Raw genomic sequence first — 20,895 nt, 5'->3', positions numbered from 1 at the left:
ACCATGAACTTTTTGACAGAGGAAACACCAACTGAGCCAGGCTGACACCTAAATGTGTGATGCCCAGGCACTGAAAGCATGGCTGTGATAATTTAGGGACATAACTTAGGGACATAGGGCAAAATACAAGAAGAAAAATATAATCTATAGCTACTTGTTTTCTCTTGAATCAATATTTTATCTTCAATGAAGACAAACTAAAAACACAGGAACAATTGACACTGGAATAAGGCAATAAAATGTTTAAGCACTGTAGGACCAATGTTCCATCGCATCTTAGCCTGCAGCATCATTTACTATTTTACTTTAACAACAACTTGCATTTAAATTCCAGAATCCCAGACATAGAGGCTGGAAGCATGGTCTCCAATACTGGAGGGGGCGGGAGACACGCAGGAAGCCAGAGCAGCTAAGCAAATGGGAAGGTTAGTGGAATAGGGTATAAACAGGGCAGAGAGATACGAAATGATTTATACATAAGTAGAGCATCTTGAAATAAACCCATACCACAATAGGGAGCCAATGAAATCTGGCAAGGAATCGGGTGATGGCACCGAGGTTTGTACTGGTGAGGATACAGCAGTGAAGTTTTGAATTAATTGGATTTTATGAGTTTTGCAGTGACGAAATCATTGGAAAAATCAAGTCAGGAGGTGATAAATGCGTGGATATGGATATCAACTCTGTAAACTGTGAGGTATGGTCGGAGGTAGGCAATGTGGAGGAGGTGGAGGAAAGCAGTCCTGGTCAGGAACCCGATGTGGAGTAGGAAGGGCAGCTGGGGATCGAACATGATGTCTAGGCTGAATACAGGTTCAGACAGTCAGGCCTGGGCTGGGGAGAATAAGGAGGTTGGAGCCACAGGTGAGCGGATGTTGGCAAGAGCCAAGGAGTATAGCTTCTGTCTCGTCGACATTCAAGTGCAAAAAGTTGGCGCTCTGCCAGGCCTTAATGTCTTAATTTAGAAAACCTTCTTTCTGTGGAAGTGGCAACTGTCCTGCAAATTAAGACTGAATTTGTACAATGCTGCGCAATATTACATTTGAAGGCAAAATAGTCTCATGGGGTTAATAAGAATATTGTCTTGACAAGATAAAAATCTTGCAATATTGTATTGGGTGAGTTTGGTAGCAAACATTGATAAAAGCTAAATATTTATGGAAAGTACCTAATTTATTAAATGGATTCTGCATTTTTTACTAAATGAAGATTATTATTCAGTCATTTACACGCACACACAACACACACCTTTTTAAAAGGGTAGCAAGTTATGGCACTATAAATATGCAAAGTAAATGTACGTACAATAAAATCCCAAAGAAATTAAGCATTTTCCCCATGTGTTTAGCAAGCGTTCCACAATACTGTGATCTATTCTTCCCAGTAAACCCAGAGTGAACCTTCAAAATAATTCTACAGATGTCTCCAAAAATTCCAAAGACTCAAACATTACTTTTCAGTTGATTCTTTTGCAGAAAAAACATTTCTTTGAGAAATAATTTACTTTTGCTTTACTTAAGATTTAATGAATATATTAAAATTCCATCAAGTCTTAACCTGTGAGACTATTTTGCCTTCATATACAATAGGTGTTTATATAATAATAATAATAATCCTTGCATTTGATATAGCGCTTTTCACGTCAGGAGGACGTCCCAAAGCGCTTCACAGAACACACTGTAAAGTGAATTGACTGTATATTTGTGGGCGAACGCGGCAGCCAATTGCGCACAGCAATGTCCCACAAACAGTCGTAGATTGAAAATGACCAATTTATTATTGTTTTGTTTTTTTGGACGGATTATTATTAGGCTCTGTGTGGAATAAGGAAACTTGCCCAAGGTTTCGCCCTCTGCCTGGAATTGAACTCAGGTCTCTCGCTTGCAAAGCGAGTGCTCTAACCACTGAGCTACAGGACTCCACAGTTCTTGGAATCAAACACAAAATGGGGCCTATTATGGACTATATGTTAACCATGTGTAATAGTAGGTGCACAGGGGTATTTGATTCTCTAAATAACCATTATTGAAAAGGATTAGCTCATTACATGATTGATAAATCCCTTTAGTTGGTTCATCACATAACTAAAGGCCTCCATTATTCTTCTGTATACCTACATTTACACATATTTTACACACGGTTCACACGCATCACATAGTCAATCCTAAAGTCTTCACAGAAGCACGTTGAAATTATCGAGACTAAGCCACCTTAGACTGATACAGAACAAAGCCTTTCCATCGCTATATTTGGGATTTAAAAGAAGTATTTCAGGTATTTTGTGATTAGTTTTGTATAATAGTCCATACAGCTAGAATATGTGAACTTTACATCATTGTACGAGGACAAATATGCTGGAATAAATTTGAATTAGTGAGAACGGGTACGAACAACCCAGTCTGGCTTTGTATATTAACACACTGAATAATTAATGCACTACAGTTCATCCAATATTTCTAATTTGGGGAAATGACTTCGTTTTTTGTGTTTAAACAAAAATATATTTTCAGAGACTCAGGCAACACTTCTATGAATAAATGAACTGCCTTGACTGGAGTTAAGCCTCATAGATCCAGAAGGTACCAATAATAACAACTTGAATTTATTTAGTGCCCTTCATCGGGCAAAGTGCTTAACAGTGGCAGGGCTTAATGCTGAGCCACGGAGATAGCGGGAGTTACTGTAGGTTGGGTGGAAGTGGAGGGTCTTCCACAGGGGAGAGGGAGTGAAGTAGGGAGTTCCAGAATATCTGATGTAGTGGCTTAAAGCATCGCCATTGGTGCTGGAGTGGAGGGGACAAGAGACATACAGAAAGCCAGAGCCAGCTGTGCAAAGGCAAATTTGCAAAGGTAAAGAGGGAAGGAGTGGCTTCTGACTTGATTGTTTAATTAGTAAAGATTTTGTATCATAACCATAATTTTCCTCATTCTTTGTAAGAAGTTCAAACAACTTCTATCTATAGATATTATCTTCAACCCATTGAGAAAAATCATCTGTATCCTATTAAGAAATGTGAACGTTCTTCCCCTACATTGTACATGTAAAGCCTTGTTCTGAATTCCATATATGGTTATTTCAATGGAAAAACAGCAAAATAATGCAATATGAAACATCAATTAACTCCAGGCATTTCCAAGTCAGAAACAGAATCAAGGCATTACAGATGAATAGCAAGTTTACATGTGGAGTTTAAACTTCTTTAGAGAACAATACTACTACAGTGGAACTTAGTTATAAAGTGAGTGGTGATTGGGATCCATAAAATCACAACTTGAGCTATAACAAGGCACGATAGCAAGTTCACTGCACATCGGCATAACTCTTTCATTTCTCCAATAACAAAACTACAAAGTTAAAGGTAAAACTTTGATACCATGAGAGAAATACAGTAAAATAATCCCTGACAGCAAATGATGAGCTTTGAGTAATGGATAAAGGAGTAAAGGTAGTGCATGTGGTCAGAAACAGGGAAGCTGAGAGTACAGGAAAATTGCAAAAAATGGAGGAGGAAGGAGTGAATAAAAGAGAGGGGAACTGACTGAGAAGGTCAACTCAATGATGATCATTGAGAAACCAGATAAAAGCATTGAGGATATGTCTGGATCTGAAGCATCTAAACAGAGGGAGATCAGAAAGGAGCAATTTTGTATTCCAACAATTGAGATATTCATGTGAAATTGGCAGAAGCAAGGTATTTTTTAACATTAGACTGGTAGTATTGACAAAAGAGAGCTCATTCCTGACCACATTTAATATGTCATTTGGATAATATTGATTCACCAGAGGGCTGTTTGGGATTATATCAGACCACACCCAACCCACTACCTCTCAGAGTCAATCTCCTGGTGGTACCTCCTAAATAATCTGCAAAAGCCTAGCCATCTTGAAATTGTGCTACAAATTCAAGGAGTTCAGGATGCCGAACTGCATCATAGGCCAGATTGCATACATTTTGGGACTACAAAATTACACAAGCATATTTTTGGAATGATATCACTTTTTTCGACAAGCTCCAACCAACTCCCTGCCCAATAGTTCTCTGGTCTGATAATTCTAATTGCAGAGGGAAAATTGCTTCTCTGCATTCTGGAATCGGGGTAGGATACAGCCCATCTGATTGTCCATTTTCTCACACCATATCCAATGATAAGAATTATAATGCAACAATTCTGTTAAATAATGTTAAAGAGTCAGTTGCACTCACATCTCTTTAGAAACACCAGCCAGCCACAGAGATAGCAGAGTTCAACCTATGCTTAGATGGATATGGTCTGAGAAATGCACTATTGAAGCTGGAAGTAAAAAGAACCATTTCTTGCTATGAATCACTTTATTGATGAAAGTCATTGCGAAACGTGCTTCAAAAGTGTTAGGTGTGATTCCTGGACTTCCACAAGGAAGGGATAGAGGAAGCACCTTCGAATAATATTCTGTTGTCTGCTCTTCGTTACAAAGGATTGACTGGAATTTATATCAACTGCATTTTTCAACCTCAAGTTTGCAGTACGTTAGAAACTTAAATAGGCATGCAATTGTAGAATTAAAGAGGGAAACAAATAAATGCAAACTGTCCACGTAATTACTCTCTTCACGCCTGTTGTTTAGCAATAAGACATCAAAAGTTACGGGATAAATCATCTCTGTTGGATTCTCATCTTCGTTCTAATAAAAATTATTCAATAAACTTTTTTCAGCAGTTTTTAATCTCACTGACATATTAGAAAATTAGGTTCTGGAACTCAACATTTCATAGATTTACTCAACATTACAATGATATATAGTTGTGATCGGAGTCGATAGGTTATTTACGTACAATGTCATGCATTGAGCAGCTTGTGCTCTTTGTCAGTTCGTCCAATAGCATCTGGGTTTGATAAAGGATCCAAGTCAGCAAAAAGGTTAAACCATGTAGACAGGTCCGTTGGGTTTTTCTGAGGAGCTGTAAACACAAAAAAAATTTCAATGTTACCATGGTGCCTGACAACACACACATGGTTGCAATACTGGATTTTGACTGCAAAACATATCCTTGTTTATTTGGCAGAGAAAGCTCAGATTCTTGCTGCATCTATGTTCAACATGATCTTGATCAGAAAGAGCAATTTGCTAAGTACAAACCAGAAGCCTCTCGGCAGTCAATTACCAGCCTGTAGTCAAATGTCGTGCATCAACAACTCACAGGTCAGGATCACTCCTAAACAGCTTACTGTTTGTTTAAAAAATGCACATTATACTAGTCCCAGAATAAGTAATAAAACACTGTTTTGATTCTCAATGTCATCCAAACGCAGGCATTATAGAAAGGAAAAAAACTTGCATTTTTAGAGCACTTTATCACACTGAAATGTTTCAAACCGTTTCACAAATAATTACTATTAAAGTGTTTTTTGTAGGCAAATCTGGCAGCCATTTGTGTCAGCTTTGCAGCCCTGCCAGCCTTTTGTTTTTCAGGTTCCCATTGCAAGTTAGATATTTTGCTGTTTTGTTCTTTAGGATTTCGGAAGTGAAGGTCATGAATAGCATTTGCCTACAAATGCCTAGTCACTACGTTTCACAGTGAAATCCTGTGAGGCGCTTTGAGACATCTTGACGATGTGATAAGACGCAGCATCAAATGCGAAGATTATTAAAATACGGCAGGTGATAGGCCACAGGGAGGAGACAGCATTGGACGAGGGACCTTCACCAGCACCTAGATTTCCTCCAAAACTCAATAAAGTAGAACATCAACTTCTGATCCCCTCACTAGATCAGCCCACTTTTCTTTTTATAATGTTTGTTTTTTCTTTCCCTTACAGTATTAACTATTCCAAGACTGACTAACAAGGGACTAACAAAGACTCACTAATGGACACGTCAGGCCTTAGACCTGCATTAAACCGGCTTTCAAATTATGACTGAATTGAAGAATTTTCCACAATTAAGCACAATCGTAAATTTTGAGACAATTGTATTAAGATTAGGACCAGGAAAATTCAGAAGTGCAAACTCTTCAGGTCAGCTTTTGAGCACAAACATCATCCATGAAGATACACCGACTGGCTGAACCACCCTGCCTGTATGTACGTCTGAGGAGAACAAAAAAGATGCTGGAGTGAACAACAACAACAAAATTACATTTGTAAAGTGCCTTTCACGTTGGGAGGACGTCCCAAGGTGCTGGACAGACAGAGTATCGGACCTGAGCTGGGGGTCTGGGTCAGGGAGGGTGGAGGGCAGAGGGCAGGGTAGGAAAGCAGGGTGATTGAAAGGACGGTCAAAGAGGAGGGTCTTGAGATGGTCTTGGAGGAGGCAAAAAAGGGGGCGAGACGAAGTGACTGCGGGATGCAGTTCCAAAGGGTTAGGGGCAGAGTGGCAGAAGGCATGCCCGCCAATAGTGGGGCGAGCGAGGCGGGGGACGTGAAGCAGGCCAGGGCCTGCTGAAGTGAGAATAAGAAAAAAAAAGTCCAAAAAAGGGACATAAAAGGCAAACAATATATGACGATACCAAGCCCTTTCATGTTGTAGATGTGTTTCACAACCCGATTACAGACCTGAGATGAGAATGATTTTAATCAAAAAAGTATGATCATCACAACAAATCCCTTCATGCCCTGGCACCTCGTGACCTCTCTGACCTGCTTACTCCCCACTCCCTCACCCATCACCTCCGCTCGGCTGGTTCCGGTCCCCTGCTTGTCCCCTCCACCATCGGCGTCTGAGCTCTCAGCCACCATGCTCAGAAAATCTGGAACACTCTCCCTCAATCCCCCTGCCTTGGCCCCATTTTCAGATCACGTCTGAAGACTTTCCTCTTCGACCATACCCACGGTCACCTCCTACCTCTGCTCGGCTGGTTCAGGTCGCCTGCTTGTCCCCTCCACCGCCGGCGTCTGAGCTCTCAGCCACCATGCTCCGAAAATCTGGAACATTCTCCCTCAAACCCTCCCTATCGTTGCTTGGAGTCAAATTCCATCACTGTTAAGTGCTCCAAGACTCTACCCCATGTGAATGACATGATATAAATGTAAGTTTTTGCTGGGTTTTTTTTGATTACCTTTAAGTGGGATCTTACTGAGGTTCTGGGTGAGCCCATTTACTTGCTCGGTTGATTGGAATATGAACTGAGATGTGGCACCAGCTTCCGCCCAACCTATTAACAAATCAACATCAATGTAACATTAGTTCCAGACCATATTCTCTCACTAACCAAAAACTGAGACATAATTCTAAACAAACTCAGGTATAATAAGAGTATGCGCATTGGTAAAATACCAATATCAATTCAAAACATTGTTTCCGAAATTGAGGTCTGGTTATGTATCATAGCTCATCTCTAAGCTGCAGTACTTACTTTCAAATTATACTTACTTTCTCAAGTATATTTCCCAAAACTTCACTTATATTCATGGGGAAAAAAACACATTATGGGAAAAACTGTGTCATACTGTTCCTAGAAGACAATCGCTTTCAAATAATTTTTTTTAATAAATTTCACCCGCATCAAACCAAATTGCAATTTAGTCTTGATAATAAATATTAATCCTTTCATTTGATTTAGTATCTCATCACTTCAAGAGAACGCTAAGAGATTCTGTAATGTGTAGTGAAGATGAACACAGAAGCCAGTTTGTGTACAGCAACATCCTACTAGTGAATGACCAATTCTTTTATATGAGGGATTGTTGGCAAAGACATTGGGTGAAACTCTTTGCTTTTTGAAGAGTGCTGTGAGATCTTTAAAGTTTACCTGAACAGGCAGATGGGACCTGGGTAGAGCAGCTCACCCGGAGGATGGCACCTTTGACAATGCAACAATGCAACACATCTCCAGCACTGTACTGAAGTGTCAGCCTAGGCTGCAAGCTCAAAGACCTGTGTGTGTAGACAAGGATGGGGCTTGAAACCACAATCTTCTGACTCAAGAGTTAAGAGTCCTACTAACTGAGCTTGGCTGATACCAGAATGAGCAAGACTCTGCATTACAATAAGTGAATTCTGAAGTATGCTAATGGCATGACTGAAGAAATGTATGAATTTAATAACTTCATGTTAAATTATAGACCATGAGCAAATTATTCAAAACACTGCTGCATTACAATTCTAGGAAGAGGTCAAATGGGCAGGTTTATAACATTAATCATTCTGCAGCTAGAACCCTCACTGTGCTTGTTTGAATAAATGTCTGTTTGCCTAGTTTCGCTATATCCATATGTTTTTAGCCTGAACTGGTTTTAACTTGTTAGTCTCTGTAACTTATTTTCTTACTTCAATTCAGATCTGAATGCTAATTAGAAACAAAATACACCAGACATCAGGGCTGTAAAAATCCTCAAAGGGCACACTTCTGTGCATGTACATATGTGTGTGTGTATGTGTGTACTTTTTAACGTTAGTTTGCTTTACAGTATTTTCAAATAATAGTTTGGAGCAGAATATGCTCCAATCCTTAAAGCCACGTAATACATTTTTGACAGGTGTATTAAATTGAAGAAACAGAAATACAGGCCTGAGAAAACAACTCAATATGCAAAATGTTTCCATTCAGAGATCTGTTGAGAAGGTGGAGGCAGAGTCCATTGTGGGTTTTAATAATAGTAATAATCCTTGCATTTGATATAGCGCTTTTCACGTCGGGAGGACGTCCCAAAGCGCTTCACAGAACACACTGTAAAGTGAATTGACTGCATATTTGTGGGCAAACGCAGCAGCCAATTGTGCACAGCAATGTCCCACAAACAGTCGTAGATTGAAAATGACCAATTTATTATTGTTTTTTGTTTTGGAGGGATTATTATTAGGCTCTGTGTGGAGTAAGGAAACTTGCCCAAGGTTTCGCCCTCTGCCTGGAATTGAACTCAGGTCTCTCACTTGCAAAGCGAGTGCTCTAACCACTGAGCTACAGGACAACAACAACAACAAGATTCCATTTATAAAGCGCCTTTCACGTCAGGAGGACGTCCCAAGGCGCCGCACAGTTGGGTCATGACCCGAGCAGGGGGGAAATGGTCAGGGTGAGGGGAGGGAAGGGAGGGAGCGAGGAGGGGGAAATGGTCAGGGTGAGGGAAGGGAGGGAGCAAGGAGGGGGGAAATCGTCAGGGTGAGGGGAGGGAAGGGAGGGAGCGAGGAGGGGGAAGAGAGTCGAGAGGGGAGCTGAAGGCACGGTCAAAGAGAAAGGTTTTGAGACCGGCCTTGAAGGAGGAAAGGGAGGAAGCGGCGAAGGCACTGGGGGATGGAGTTCCAGAGCCTCGGGGCTGAGAGGCTGAAGGCCCGACCACCGATGGTAGGGCGATTGGGGCGGGGGATGTGGGCAGACCGGAGCCAGAGGAACGGAGGGTACGGGCAGGTAGGTAGGGGGATAGTAGGTCGGAGAGGTAGGAGGGAGCGAGGCCGTGAATGGCCTTGTAGGTGAGGATGAGGATCTTGAAATCAATCCTCTGGGGGATGGGGAGCCAGTGGAGGCGAGCGAGGGTGGGAGTGATGTGGTCCCGAAGCCTGGTGCGGGACAGTACACGAGCTGCAGAGTTCTGAATGACCTGCAGCTTGTGGAGGGAGGTGCCGGGAAGGCCGGCGAGGAGAGAGTTCCCATAGTCCAGCCTTGAGGTGATAAAGGCGTGAACCAGGGTTTCTGCAGCGTGAGGGGTGAGGTAATGCCATAGTCTGGCGATGTTCCGGAGGACTCCACAAAGAGGAACATAGGCAGATATATGAAGGACCGAGAGTGGTATGGTTATGCTAGCAGGTTATGCTTGAAGGCTTAGTTGATGAAGGACAGGAGGAGGCTCATGTGGAACATAAACACCGGCATAGACCAGTTGGGTCGAATGGCCTATTTCTGTGCTGTATATTCTAATGTAATCTAATGTATGGGGATGAGGCAGGGAAGTGTGATTGAATGTACACCTTGGCCCTTTTGTTATCCTTTTATTTCTTCCTTGTTCTTCTGTTTCTTACATTGTTAATAATAATCCTTTCATTTGATATAGTGCTTTTTACGTCCTTTAGACGTCTGAGGGTTAATACGGGATTGTGAGTATAAACAGACAAGCTGAGCTGCTCCTAGTACTGCTACCAGTTACTCGGTTTCTAACAAGTGAGTAATTGCGGTGATGACTGAATATCCCTCTTTATAGGAAGGTCCAAGAACTTCTGTGACAGTAGCATAGGTGTGACTGAGGAATTTGATGGGAGAGTCCACTTCTTTGCCACCTTCAGCATGCTAATTGCTATTAATTGCAATTAATAATGCTAAAGGACTGGATAAAAGATTAGCAATAACATATGAAGGAACAACTACACTTTATTATAGAAGGTCATTGTCTGTAAATTGCTGAGTGCTGATATATTTAAACAGTAAATGTTGCAGTTAAATTATCCAATTACTTAATTATCCAAAGAGCCACAACACTTTACTGTATATCCTGTGAAGTGTTTGGAGACATCTTCCTGACTTGAAAGGTGCTGTATCAAATGTAATGATTTTAAATTTTCTTTGTTAAGGGCATTTTGATTTTCTTTGCTTTTACTTTGTTTCCTTACTTGTAAAGTTCCATAGGTCATTCTTTGGTACTAGCCTTAAATAAGCACGTGCGAGCCCCAATGGCACGCTGCCCTGCTACTGTATCAAAGAAGGATGCAATTTTTCTCCTAGATATATTGGCCTCCTCATCCAAAAAATTCTAATTAATGATCTACTCATCTTATTGTTTATAGGACATTATTGGTGCAGATTATCTGCTGTATTTGCTCTTGTAACATTGACTTTTAATTAATCAAATTTCATAAGGAACTTTGAGACTTTCTTATAAGAATTGTGCTGTACAAATACATTCTGTTTATTATTAAATCGGGGACCCCCTGTCCTATGATGGTTATTGAGACAAACACTTGTTACAGACATTTAGATAGTGTACAAGACATATGCCACTTAGTTAATGAACCCGATTTTTTCTTATTCAAAACACGATTGAAAAAAAGTTTCTCATAATAAAACCTAAATATAGCAACAATTCATTCTTAAGAGCTGATAGGAGGTGGGTTTCATCTACCTATTGTTTTTGCAATTGCAGTGGTAAACAGCAGAGGAAGAAGGTAAATATGTCCCTCTAACTTAGTCATTGGTGCAGATAAATTGGTGGGCTAACAGTTTTTAAGTGAGAAAACATAGGTTATATATTAATAATTCCTTCATTTGATTATGTTGTCAAAACACATATCGCTTGATAGGATTTTATTGTAAGGTGTAGTATACTGTAGGCAAACACAGCAACCAATGTACACACAACAATGTCCCACAAACAGCCAGGAGGTAAATGACCAATTTTATCTGGGGCACTGTTGGTCAGGACACCAGGGAAACTCCATCACAGAGTAACAACATCACAATGAAAACAAGCTAGGAAATAATTAGAAAAATTCCATGTTAAATTTCAAGATCCTTTGGGAAAAAAAATTATAGAGATATGCATATTGGTGTAACAGTTTAAGGTAGTGTGTTACAGCCTTTGTACTTACTAGTCAGTGAAGATGATAAATCACTCAAGTTTTTGTCAAATAGTTGTGATGGAAGGAAGCCTGGAGCAGCCGCAGATTGATCAGATTCTCCAGCAGCTAGATCGGTAGGAAGACTGAAAACGTCATCTCCAAACACGGTCTGCCATTCCTTGCTGAAGTCACCCTCCTCCAGCGAAGAGGCGTTCAGGATTTCATTTAGCAATGCCATTTCATCCTTATCATTTTTACTCAACTCCATGGGGCTGCTCAACAAATCCTCGGAAACTAATTGAAAAAGAGACACTCTGTCAGTACAAAAATTCCAATATCACAAGATTGATTTGAATGAAGAAAGCCCTTCAGCCCATTTAATCTCATCTTTCCAGAATGTCCACATATTCCCATTTCAGCATCAAGGTTTTTTTTACGTAAAAGAGTCCAGTGGTCTTGGCCTCAATCAATACACTCACAACATAAGCTGCTTTAAGAAAAGTCATTTGTCAGCCACAGTCACAATGTAGAGTGCAAAATAACATTCTAAAATCTCCTGTACTCGTGCCACAATTTAAAAGACTTACATTTATTTAGATTATCTAATTCACAGGAAAGTCCCATGAATTTATTTAGTAAACTCCTCTACATATTCTAATAGATTTTGGGGCGGACTTGCTTGTAAATCCACCCAACTATTTATTGTGACCTCTGCACTCTACAGAAGTATACTGCTTGCAGATCTTGCAAGAGTGAAAAAAGCTCAAAAAATATGACTATTTTGGGGACCAGCTGGATGGACCATTGTCCTTTTCTGGTTCTACACATTCCTGCACACATTCCTATCCACATAGTAATGTGCTTTCAGCAAAGGCATCGTGATGTCCTATTAGATGTAAATCTAATGTTAAAAAGTCATCCTATAATTTGTCTCACTCTTGGTGACATCATCCGCAGACATGGGGTCAACTTCCACATGTATGCGGATGACACCCAACTGTATCTCTCTGCCTCCACTCTTGACTCCAGGACGACTGCTGTCCTGACAGAATGTCTGTCAGACATCAAGTCCTGGATGAGAGCTAACTTTCTTCAGTTGAGCATCAACAAGATGGAGGCTCTCCTGATTGGCTCCCGTCAGCGCCTCCACACCTCAGACACTGACAGCATCACCATCTATGGATGCACACTCCACCTTGCTAAGCCAGTCCAGAACCAGTCCAGGCCACCGAGACTCTCATTCATACATTCATAACATCGAACCTTCACTACGGAAACTCCTTGCTTGTCGGCCTCCCCAACTCCTCCCTCCATAGGCTGAGGATCATCCAAAACTATTCAGCCCGTGTTCCCTCTCGCACCAGGCTCTGTGATGCTATCACCGCCATCCTCACCCGACTCCACTGGCTTCCCATCACACAGAGGATACAGTTCAAGAAGATCCTGCTCCTCACCTTCAAAGCCCTCCATGGCCTTGCTCTCCCCTACCTCTGCGACCTCCCCTACCATCCTGCTCGCTCCCTCCACTCAGCGGGCTCCGGCCTGCTTCACGTCTCCCCCTTGCCCGCCTCACCATTGGTGTGCAGGCCTTCTGCACCCTCTGGAGCTCCATCCAGCAGTCCTCTGCCTCACCCGCTCCCTTGCCTCTTCAAGACCTGTCTCAAGACCCTCATCTTCGACCGTGCCTTCGATCACCCTGCTTGCCCCTCTGCTCTCAACCCTCCCCTATCCCGACCCACAGCTCAGGTCCGAAACACTGACTGTTCAGCACCTTGGGACGTCCTCCCGACATGAAAGGCACTATACAAATGTAATATTGTTGTTATTGTCTTGGTAGACGCAGTCTACTGACATACACAGTCAATCCATTCCACAGTAAATCCTGTGAAGTGACTTGAGGTAGATTGTATTCCATATATCCCCAAATATGCAGGATGGGTGGGAAAAAAGATGTTGGTATATCTTGACTGAGGTTTGCACCCACATTGTGTGTTCAGTTGTTGGTTGGTATTATAAAATAAAAATAATAATCATTGCATTTTTTTTGTCAGCCACACCTGGCTGACAAAACCCATTACAATGCTTAAGTGTACCCAAGTTCCATGCATTCCACCTGTACATGGTGGGATGCATGGAAATTTCAGTGGTATTTATTGGAATGGAATGCACACTCTCCCTGGAGGGTCGCATTCCTGCTCACCAGAGTATTAGACACAAATTGGCAAGATCCAAGGCTTGGGAACCCCAGAGTTTGCATTGGAGTACTGCTGGAGTCTAACCGCTAAATCCAAAATAGGTTGCCACTAGTGTCTGGCAAGCTTTTCTGCTGCTTGACCAGCTAGGACCATTCTACCTGTTAAGGCTTTGACTTGCAGGGTTAATGGGAGCTGAGTGGGAAGAATCCCTACTTCCAATGAATAGTCTGTTCTTCCAAGTTCCGCCGATGAGCCAGGCTGGCTTTGTTGCTATCAACAGTGCCCTGGAATACTGCAGATCCACCTAGTTCAGGAACTGGATTTCTAAGGCCGCCAACAACTTGGATTTATATGCCTCACTCCACACAGGGTAGCATCTTGAAGCGCGTACTCCAGAAGCTTGGCTCAATTCCGACATTGCGTTGCCAAGCATGTCACCTTGAAGTCAGGTCATCTTCTAGGAGACCCACTTACCTCTCCCCCGAGGAGAATAGTCAGTCAGTCATTTGACATCCAAAAAGCAAGGGTATGAACCCTCACTAAATGGATGGTAGGAATTCCCTGTGAGCTAGTGTATTCAGTGTAGTGTCTAGAACATCAAAATGTCCCAAAGGGCTTCACAAATAATTGCTGACAATTGTTGTGACTATTTTTCAAGGCAAATGCAGCGGCCGTGTTTGCACTCAACATGATCCCACAAATAACAATGAAGTGAACAACCAATTTATTTAAAGAAATCTCATCTCAAGGACAAAGCCTCATGTTGGAACTTGAGCTCATAGTCTGGGCTGACATGCAAACGACAAACTGAGGTCCCGCCCGACAGTTTATTCAGGTGCACATTAAAGATTCCATGATACAATTCAAAAAGAGAAGGGAGTTTCTTCTTGTGTCTTGGTCTACAATCTCCCTAAAGAAAAGATTTTATATACATTTTTTTCAAAAGAAACCCACTGTTGAGCAATAACAGCCTATGAAGTCTAGTTAAAACTTAACGAAGCATGAACTGCTGAAGTAACATTAACAGAGAGAAAGTTATGCAACATAAATTCTCCCACCAAGATCTGTTTACTCTACATTGTTACATAAAAGCAGACCAAAGATGTTAACTCGCAGCTAAAATGTATTAACGACAAATTTTCTGATCCTTCCTATTTTCAGTCGTAAGTATGCCTGATTAACAAATAGACTGAATAGATCAGTTATTGTCATGGGAATATTTCAATGCCTAATCTACAGAATCCAGGCAAATGGAATTTGTAGCTTTTGATCCATAATCAATAGTGGTATACAGTCAACGGTATCACTGTAACACAAAGTCCCTTTGTGGGAACCCTACATTTCAGAAGCAGAGGTTGCTCTCTCTGCCCTCCTCAGATCCCATATGAAGCACCATGAATTCTTATTAGATGTTAAAAAGTTGTGCTATAATTGTGTCTTGGTAGATAGTAGTATTTTCTTATTATAATATTGATAAAGTTTTAGCATTTACCAGTCTAATGGAAAGATTTTAGAATTTCTCGATGGAGTGAAGGAATTCTAGTTTCCCGATGCACAAAAAAATGCACAACTAAAATGTTGATCGTTTCATTAGAAAGATGATAAGGAACGACTAGATTTCACACTTGCAATTTCTTATCTCAGTTTCCTTGAGAATAGCTTTTTTGGGGGGGGGAGGGGGTGTTTACAACACTTTTTCTAATTTACGTTGAACTGCAGAATATTGCAGTAGAATTCTGTCTAGGAGTAGCAGAAAAAAGTCACCCAAAATTACTCTTGCCTTCTTCCACCTAACCATTTACACAGCATCATTAGCAGAATCCTATGAGTACATTATGCGTTCGACCTCTCAACTGGAAATGAGAAGACAGTATGGAGAAGACATGGGAAAAAATATAGGAAAAGATTTTAAACATTTTCCTATAACACGTTTTAAATTCTTCTGTAAATTATCATTTATGTTTGCAGCACAGCTGGTTAGGACTGTTTACTTGTTCAATTATTTATCGCAAACAGGTCACCCATTAGGATTCAATTCCTCTTAAAAGTTAGTTTTCTTTTCCTGCCTTTTATTTGTTTCTTTATCTTGTTTTTCCTCTTTCCGAATTAGGCGTAATTTTTGTGATATTGATATCAGATATAAAGTAATTATGAACAAAATTAAGGTCAACTTGGAAGGATAGTCTTCATTAGCTTGTTTTCCTTGGGGGAAGAATTATCATTAAAAATGAATTTAATCCCAAAATTAAATCAGCCCTTTAGGATGTTATTTTCACCTCCAGGTATTTTTTTAAAAAATTCAGATTAAATTGAATTTATTTGGGGGTAAAAAGCCACAAAAGCCAAGCTTGATCAAGCTGTCAAAATCAAATGATGCTGGGAGACTTGCCCTTCTCAATTTTCTTTTTTTTTATTAAGTTTTTGTTCAATTTGACAAGTGTTAGATTGCTTGTGAGTCACAGCTAATGGGGCATCTTCCTGGTTACATACACTGAGAAGTATTGGAATCACAGTTGCTACACTTAGCTTACACTAAGTTGCCATCAAGACTCAAGAAGCAAGCTATCATAAAGCATTCATGGATGGATACACACAGATTTTCTTAAGCCCCACTGTGGGAATTCAATTATTAAAAAAAGGTAGGATGCTGGGAACTGGTCCAAATTAATTGAAGTGGTGATTATTGCATTTGCACCTACTTTAGCAATACAGTTTCCCAGCATCTCTGCAAACATACAGTTTCCCAGCATGTTAAAAAAAAGTCTCTGGTTGTGCTCAATAATGCATCTTTTTTTTAAATGAGCATCAAGTTCATAATTGCATCAGAAGTAATATGGTTATCAATGGTCCTTTGACCCACTGAGGTCCAGTCCTCTGGTATATTAACTCTCCCATCAAAGCAGATGGCGTATTGTAATGGAAGCTATGTGGTTCTAGCTCATTAAACTCCAGCAGTACTCCAACACTCACTATGGGGTAACCAAAACCTTGGCTCCAGCCAACCTGCGTCAAAAACCTTCTGGAATTAGGTAATTGTGTGCTCTCCGTTCTGGACATAGAAATTTCCATTTGTAGGAGGCATACATTTACTAAGACAGCCAGCTGTCCAAAAACAGAAATGGTGAAAACAAACAATTCATTGTAGCACTCCAGATAAAACAGAACATATAAAAATATGTTTGGTTATTCAAAGAAATCTTGTGACATTCAAATACTTATCAAGGCACCTCAATTATATTAAAAACTAATGTTGCAAAAGTAGCTGCAGAAAATTACACTGAAAATTCTCAAGCCTTTGAGAATGATCTTCTGAAACCAATGAATGACATAAAAAATGAAAATTAAATAAGTTGAGAATTTCAGAATAAAATGGATTTATAAAACAATCTGACACACTGATAAGTATCGAACTTTGTAAAAATCTACTGAAATTATCTTGAGACAACACTGAAAAGCAAAATATACGCAGACACAAAAATAACCGTCTAGAATTTTGTTTGTGCAATCTCATTTCTGAAAGTAACTGTCCCAGTGGTAGAGAAAACTATTACATGAAGGTTGGTGCATGTCTATAAATGCTTAAATTATTCAGGAGATACTGCCAAGACATTAATTCCATCCCTTCTGCACCTCAGGGGGCTTAAAATATTATCATACAAATGTAAGATGTGTGACCTACACTGAAACTGAGCTGAAAAACTTTACAGTAATGTTAACTTTATTTATCTAGGACAAACATGGGTCTACAATTATTTTAACACTTTATGGGGGAAAAAAATCCCATGATGGTTTGTTATATTTCATGCAATAAATATCAATCCAATTCTGTTTAAATGTCAGAATTGTATTGATTGATTTCAGATCTGAAACCCTACTCCTCGCTAAAGCTCAATGGTTTGTTTTTTTCTTCTGAAAATAAACACCCGACATACTGCCCTGTGTGAAGGGCGCTACATAAGTGCAAGTTATTTTCAAAAATTGCTCAGCTGCCAACTTGTTTTGCTACTTAGCAATAGCATACTCAAAGCAGATTCTAAATACTACTTCATAAAATACTGGGTTTGAGTCAAGCCAATATCCTACTTTTAGATACATAAACATGCAGTTTTCTGAGATTGTTATCACAAAAACCTTCAGCCCAACCATTAATGAAATCGTTAATGAAATTCCACTGCTTAACAGAATCAATGTGATGCCCCAAAAGATCTATTAATTTAGCAGTTCCACTCCCGACTCTTCTATCACATTAAAAACAAAGCAGAGTTTCTGAAATGTGACCCATACTGTGCATGCCCTGAGCTCTTGGCAACTCTGTCGTATGTAAATTTGGAACAGGAAATATAAATTACGCTTCCCACTCCAATTGTTGAGTGATGAAAATTTATTTCCTAAACTCCACAAATTAGGTGCCAAACCTAGCTCAATTGGTAGCACTCTCGTCTCAGGATGTGGGTTCAAACCCCACATCAGGAATTTTAACTCACAGTCCAGGCTGACACTCCAATGTAGTGTTGGGAGAGCACCGCTTTGTCAGATTCAGTTTAAAAGATCTAAGGATTGCAAAGCAGATATTTGCATGGCTATACCTGACCTAAGTGGCCGACCTTAAATGTATTTGACTGTAAGGGCTCAGACACCTGGCTGACCAAAATATATCTAAGTTACAAAGACGTGGAGTCCTGTAGCTTAGTGGTTAAAGCACTCGCCTCGCAAGCGAGAGACCTGGGTTTGATTCCTGCCAGGGCGAAATGTTGGGCAAGTTTCCTTACTCCAGACGCCTCTGTTTACCTAGCAGTAAGTAGGAGCCCGGTTGTTAGTCGCTTGGTGGATCACTTTTCCGGGGATTATAATCCTTTGAAAAAAAACAATAATAATTTGGTCATTTTCAATCCACGACTGTTTGTGGGGCACTGCTGTGTGCAATTGGCTGGCACGTTTCACCCACAAATATACAGTCAATACACTTTACAGTATATTCTGTAAAGCGATTTGAAACGTCTAGAAAATATGAAAAGCACTATATCAAATGCAAGGATTATTATTATTATGGTAGGCAGGAAGCATTACCTTTTTCTTTTGAACTATTTGATTAATGGGGCAAGGTGACTACGTTGAATTGCAGAGCTCTGGTGCATTGTTCTCAAAATGATAAGTTTGTGCATTTGCAACTGCAATTGGCAAGTTCTTCATCTTAACCAGATCACTATGGGTTGGTTACTCTTAAGCAGGGTGATGGGTGCATGTCTCAAGACACCCGGCTGACTTTAAACAAAAATATCACTATAGTGAGGCAATGGAGCATGGAGCAAAGGAGAGGGTTGGATAAAAACAAAAGATATGTCATTCTGGGCTGTAGAGCCTGAACTTGGATGAATATAGATGAGGAAAGGCCTGGGACTTAGCTGATATGGTCCCCATAGTAAATGTACTGCCAAGAATTAGTGTACAGGCAGAAACACTTAAAAACGAACACTTAGACAAGGTGTATCCAAGGGCACATGAGTATTGTAATACAGCTGGAGTTACCATTTTCGGGAAACAAAAGAGGTAAGTGGACAAAAATCACAGGATAACTGAAGTGAGAGAAAGAAACATGATTTGAAACCTAAAATGAAGATGAATATGCTAAACAGCTTATTAAATGGGTTAAAAAGGAAGTAATCACACAGACTATGGAAGAGAAAAAAAGCTTTGTAGGGCGCATCAAAATATTAGCATCATGTTAGATTGATTAAACACACTGCTGTGAATGAGTAGCAGTAAGTCAGAAAGCTTCCCTTGACCTAGATTTCACACCCTACAGGAAAAACAACATCAATAAACATGAGAAGCCTCTAACTGCTGCAGCAGCATCTGTAACCCCAAAGCAAGAATGGAAATTTGCAATTAAAAGGTTACCATGCTATTAGTGAAGGTCTAATATGAAGTACATTTACTGCTGTTTGTGTATCAATTCATGAAATTAAGTATTACTGTTGCTACTACAATATTAAGAAAAATCAATAGCATTGTTCTTCTTTCCTTACCCATATATTCAGACGGTTTGTTGTCAGGACTCTGATTTTTTAAAAAATCTTATACTTATGCCTGAATTGGCTGGATTCTTTCTGTACTGGCCCACAAGCTGCTAACACTTCTCAAGTAGATCTGACAGACTAATTTGACTGTACAGAACTATTAACCTCTTTTTCAACTCACTGCATTTTATTCACACAAATTATGTAGTTCCTTTAGCTTGTTCAGTGGAATGTTAATATACAGTAAATCAGGCAGATCTATAGCAAAGAATCAATTGTCTGATGACAGATAACTTGCCTTTAGGTACAATAGATATTAACATTGTTCAAATGAAAGCACAGTCCACATTCCAGGAAAATGTTGCCAATTCAAATAGGAAAATGAGAATTAGAGACATTTTTGCCAGAACCTATATCAACATGCCTTCTTAAACCTTAGAAGAATGCCTCCACCTGTGGTTAACTAAAGTCATAACTCTAGACAGAAAGCATCACAGCAAGGATGCATGTTTATTTTTTGCAAGGCCAAAAAGGAAAGAAAATGCCTCTCCAAGACATGAAGCGAGTGACCTGCAAATAATATGGAGTCTAACAAGCAGTGTGCAATATTTTAATAAATAATAATAATCTTTGCATTTGATATAGTATTTTTCACGTCTTCTAGATATCTCAAAGCGCTTCACTGAATAGACTGTAAAGGAATTAACTGCATATTTGTGGGCGAAACCCGGCAGCCAATTACGCGCAGCTGTGTCCCACAAACAGTCGTGGATTAAAAATGAGCAATTTGTTATTATTTTTTTCTTGATGGATTATTATCAGGCGTGTGGAGTAAGGAAACTTGCCCAAGGTTTTGCCCTGCTGGGAATCGAACCCAGGTCTCTCGCTTTCGAGGCGAGTGCTCTAACCTGAGCTACAGGACTCCACATTTTGCTCTTAATTCTAGATCAAAGAATTGGAGTGATTTCCTTTTAGCAAAGCAATATATACAGCAGAAGTGGTGCTCTTTCATTAACATGTGGAGTAGAATGAACTGAACCTTCTGTATTACATGGACGTTGTGGTACTGACACTTTAGGTGGAAATATAGAATTATAGATATCCTAGAATTAGGATAATGGTCATAAGCCATGTGCCATAACAGGTACAAAGCAGAAAGATTTATTGGTAAAAAAAAACACAAAACAAATTGCGCCCCTTGCTTAAAATACCACAAAGTG

At 40.1% G+C, this 20,895-nt stretch overlaps 1 protein-coding gene and 1 non-coding gene across 2 annotated transcripts in view; both read right to left on the bottom strand.

Annotated features, from left to right (window-relative positions):
* Nucleotides 1-4,682: 4,682 nt before the first annotated feature.
* Nucleotides 4,683-20,895, bottom strand: part of ica1 (islet cell autoantigen 1) — an 88,324-nt gene continuing 72,111 nt past the window's right edge. The window contains exons 13-15 of the mRNA XM_042332010.1: nt 11,494-11,757; nt 7,037-7,132; nt 4,683-4,939 (exon numbers count right to left, since the gene is read on the bottom strand). Coding sequence (XP_042187944.1) covers nt 4,818-4,939; nt 7,037-7,132; nt 11,494-11,757 — 482 coding nt within the window. The 3' untranslated portion in view covers nt 4,683-4,817. The remainder of the gene's footprint in view (nt 4,940-7,036; nt 7,133-11,493; nt 11,758-20,895) is intronic.
* On the bottom strand, nt 20,529-20,598 carry trnas-cga. The gene has a single exon. It is a non-coding gene; the product is annotated as a tRNA-Ser (tRNA).

This window comes from Callorhinchus milii, unplaced genomic scaffold (genome assembly GCF_018977255.1).
Source record: "Callorhinchus milii isolate IMCB2004 unplaced genomic scaffold, IMCB_Cmil_1.0 Scaffold2, whole genome shotgun sequence".
NCBI lineage: Eukaryota > Metazoa > Chordata > Chondrichthyes > Chimaeriformes > Callorhinchidae > Callorhinchus > Callorhinchus milii.
The sequence above is the reverse complement of the archived record's forward strand: the minus strand, read 5'-3'. Positions and strand labels throughout refer to the sequence as shown.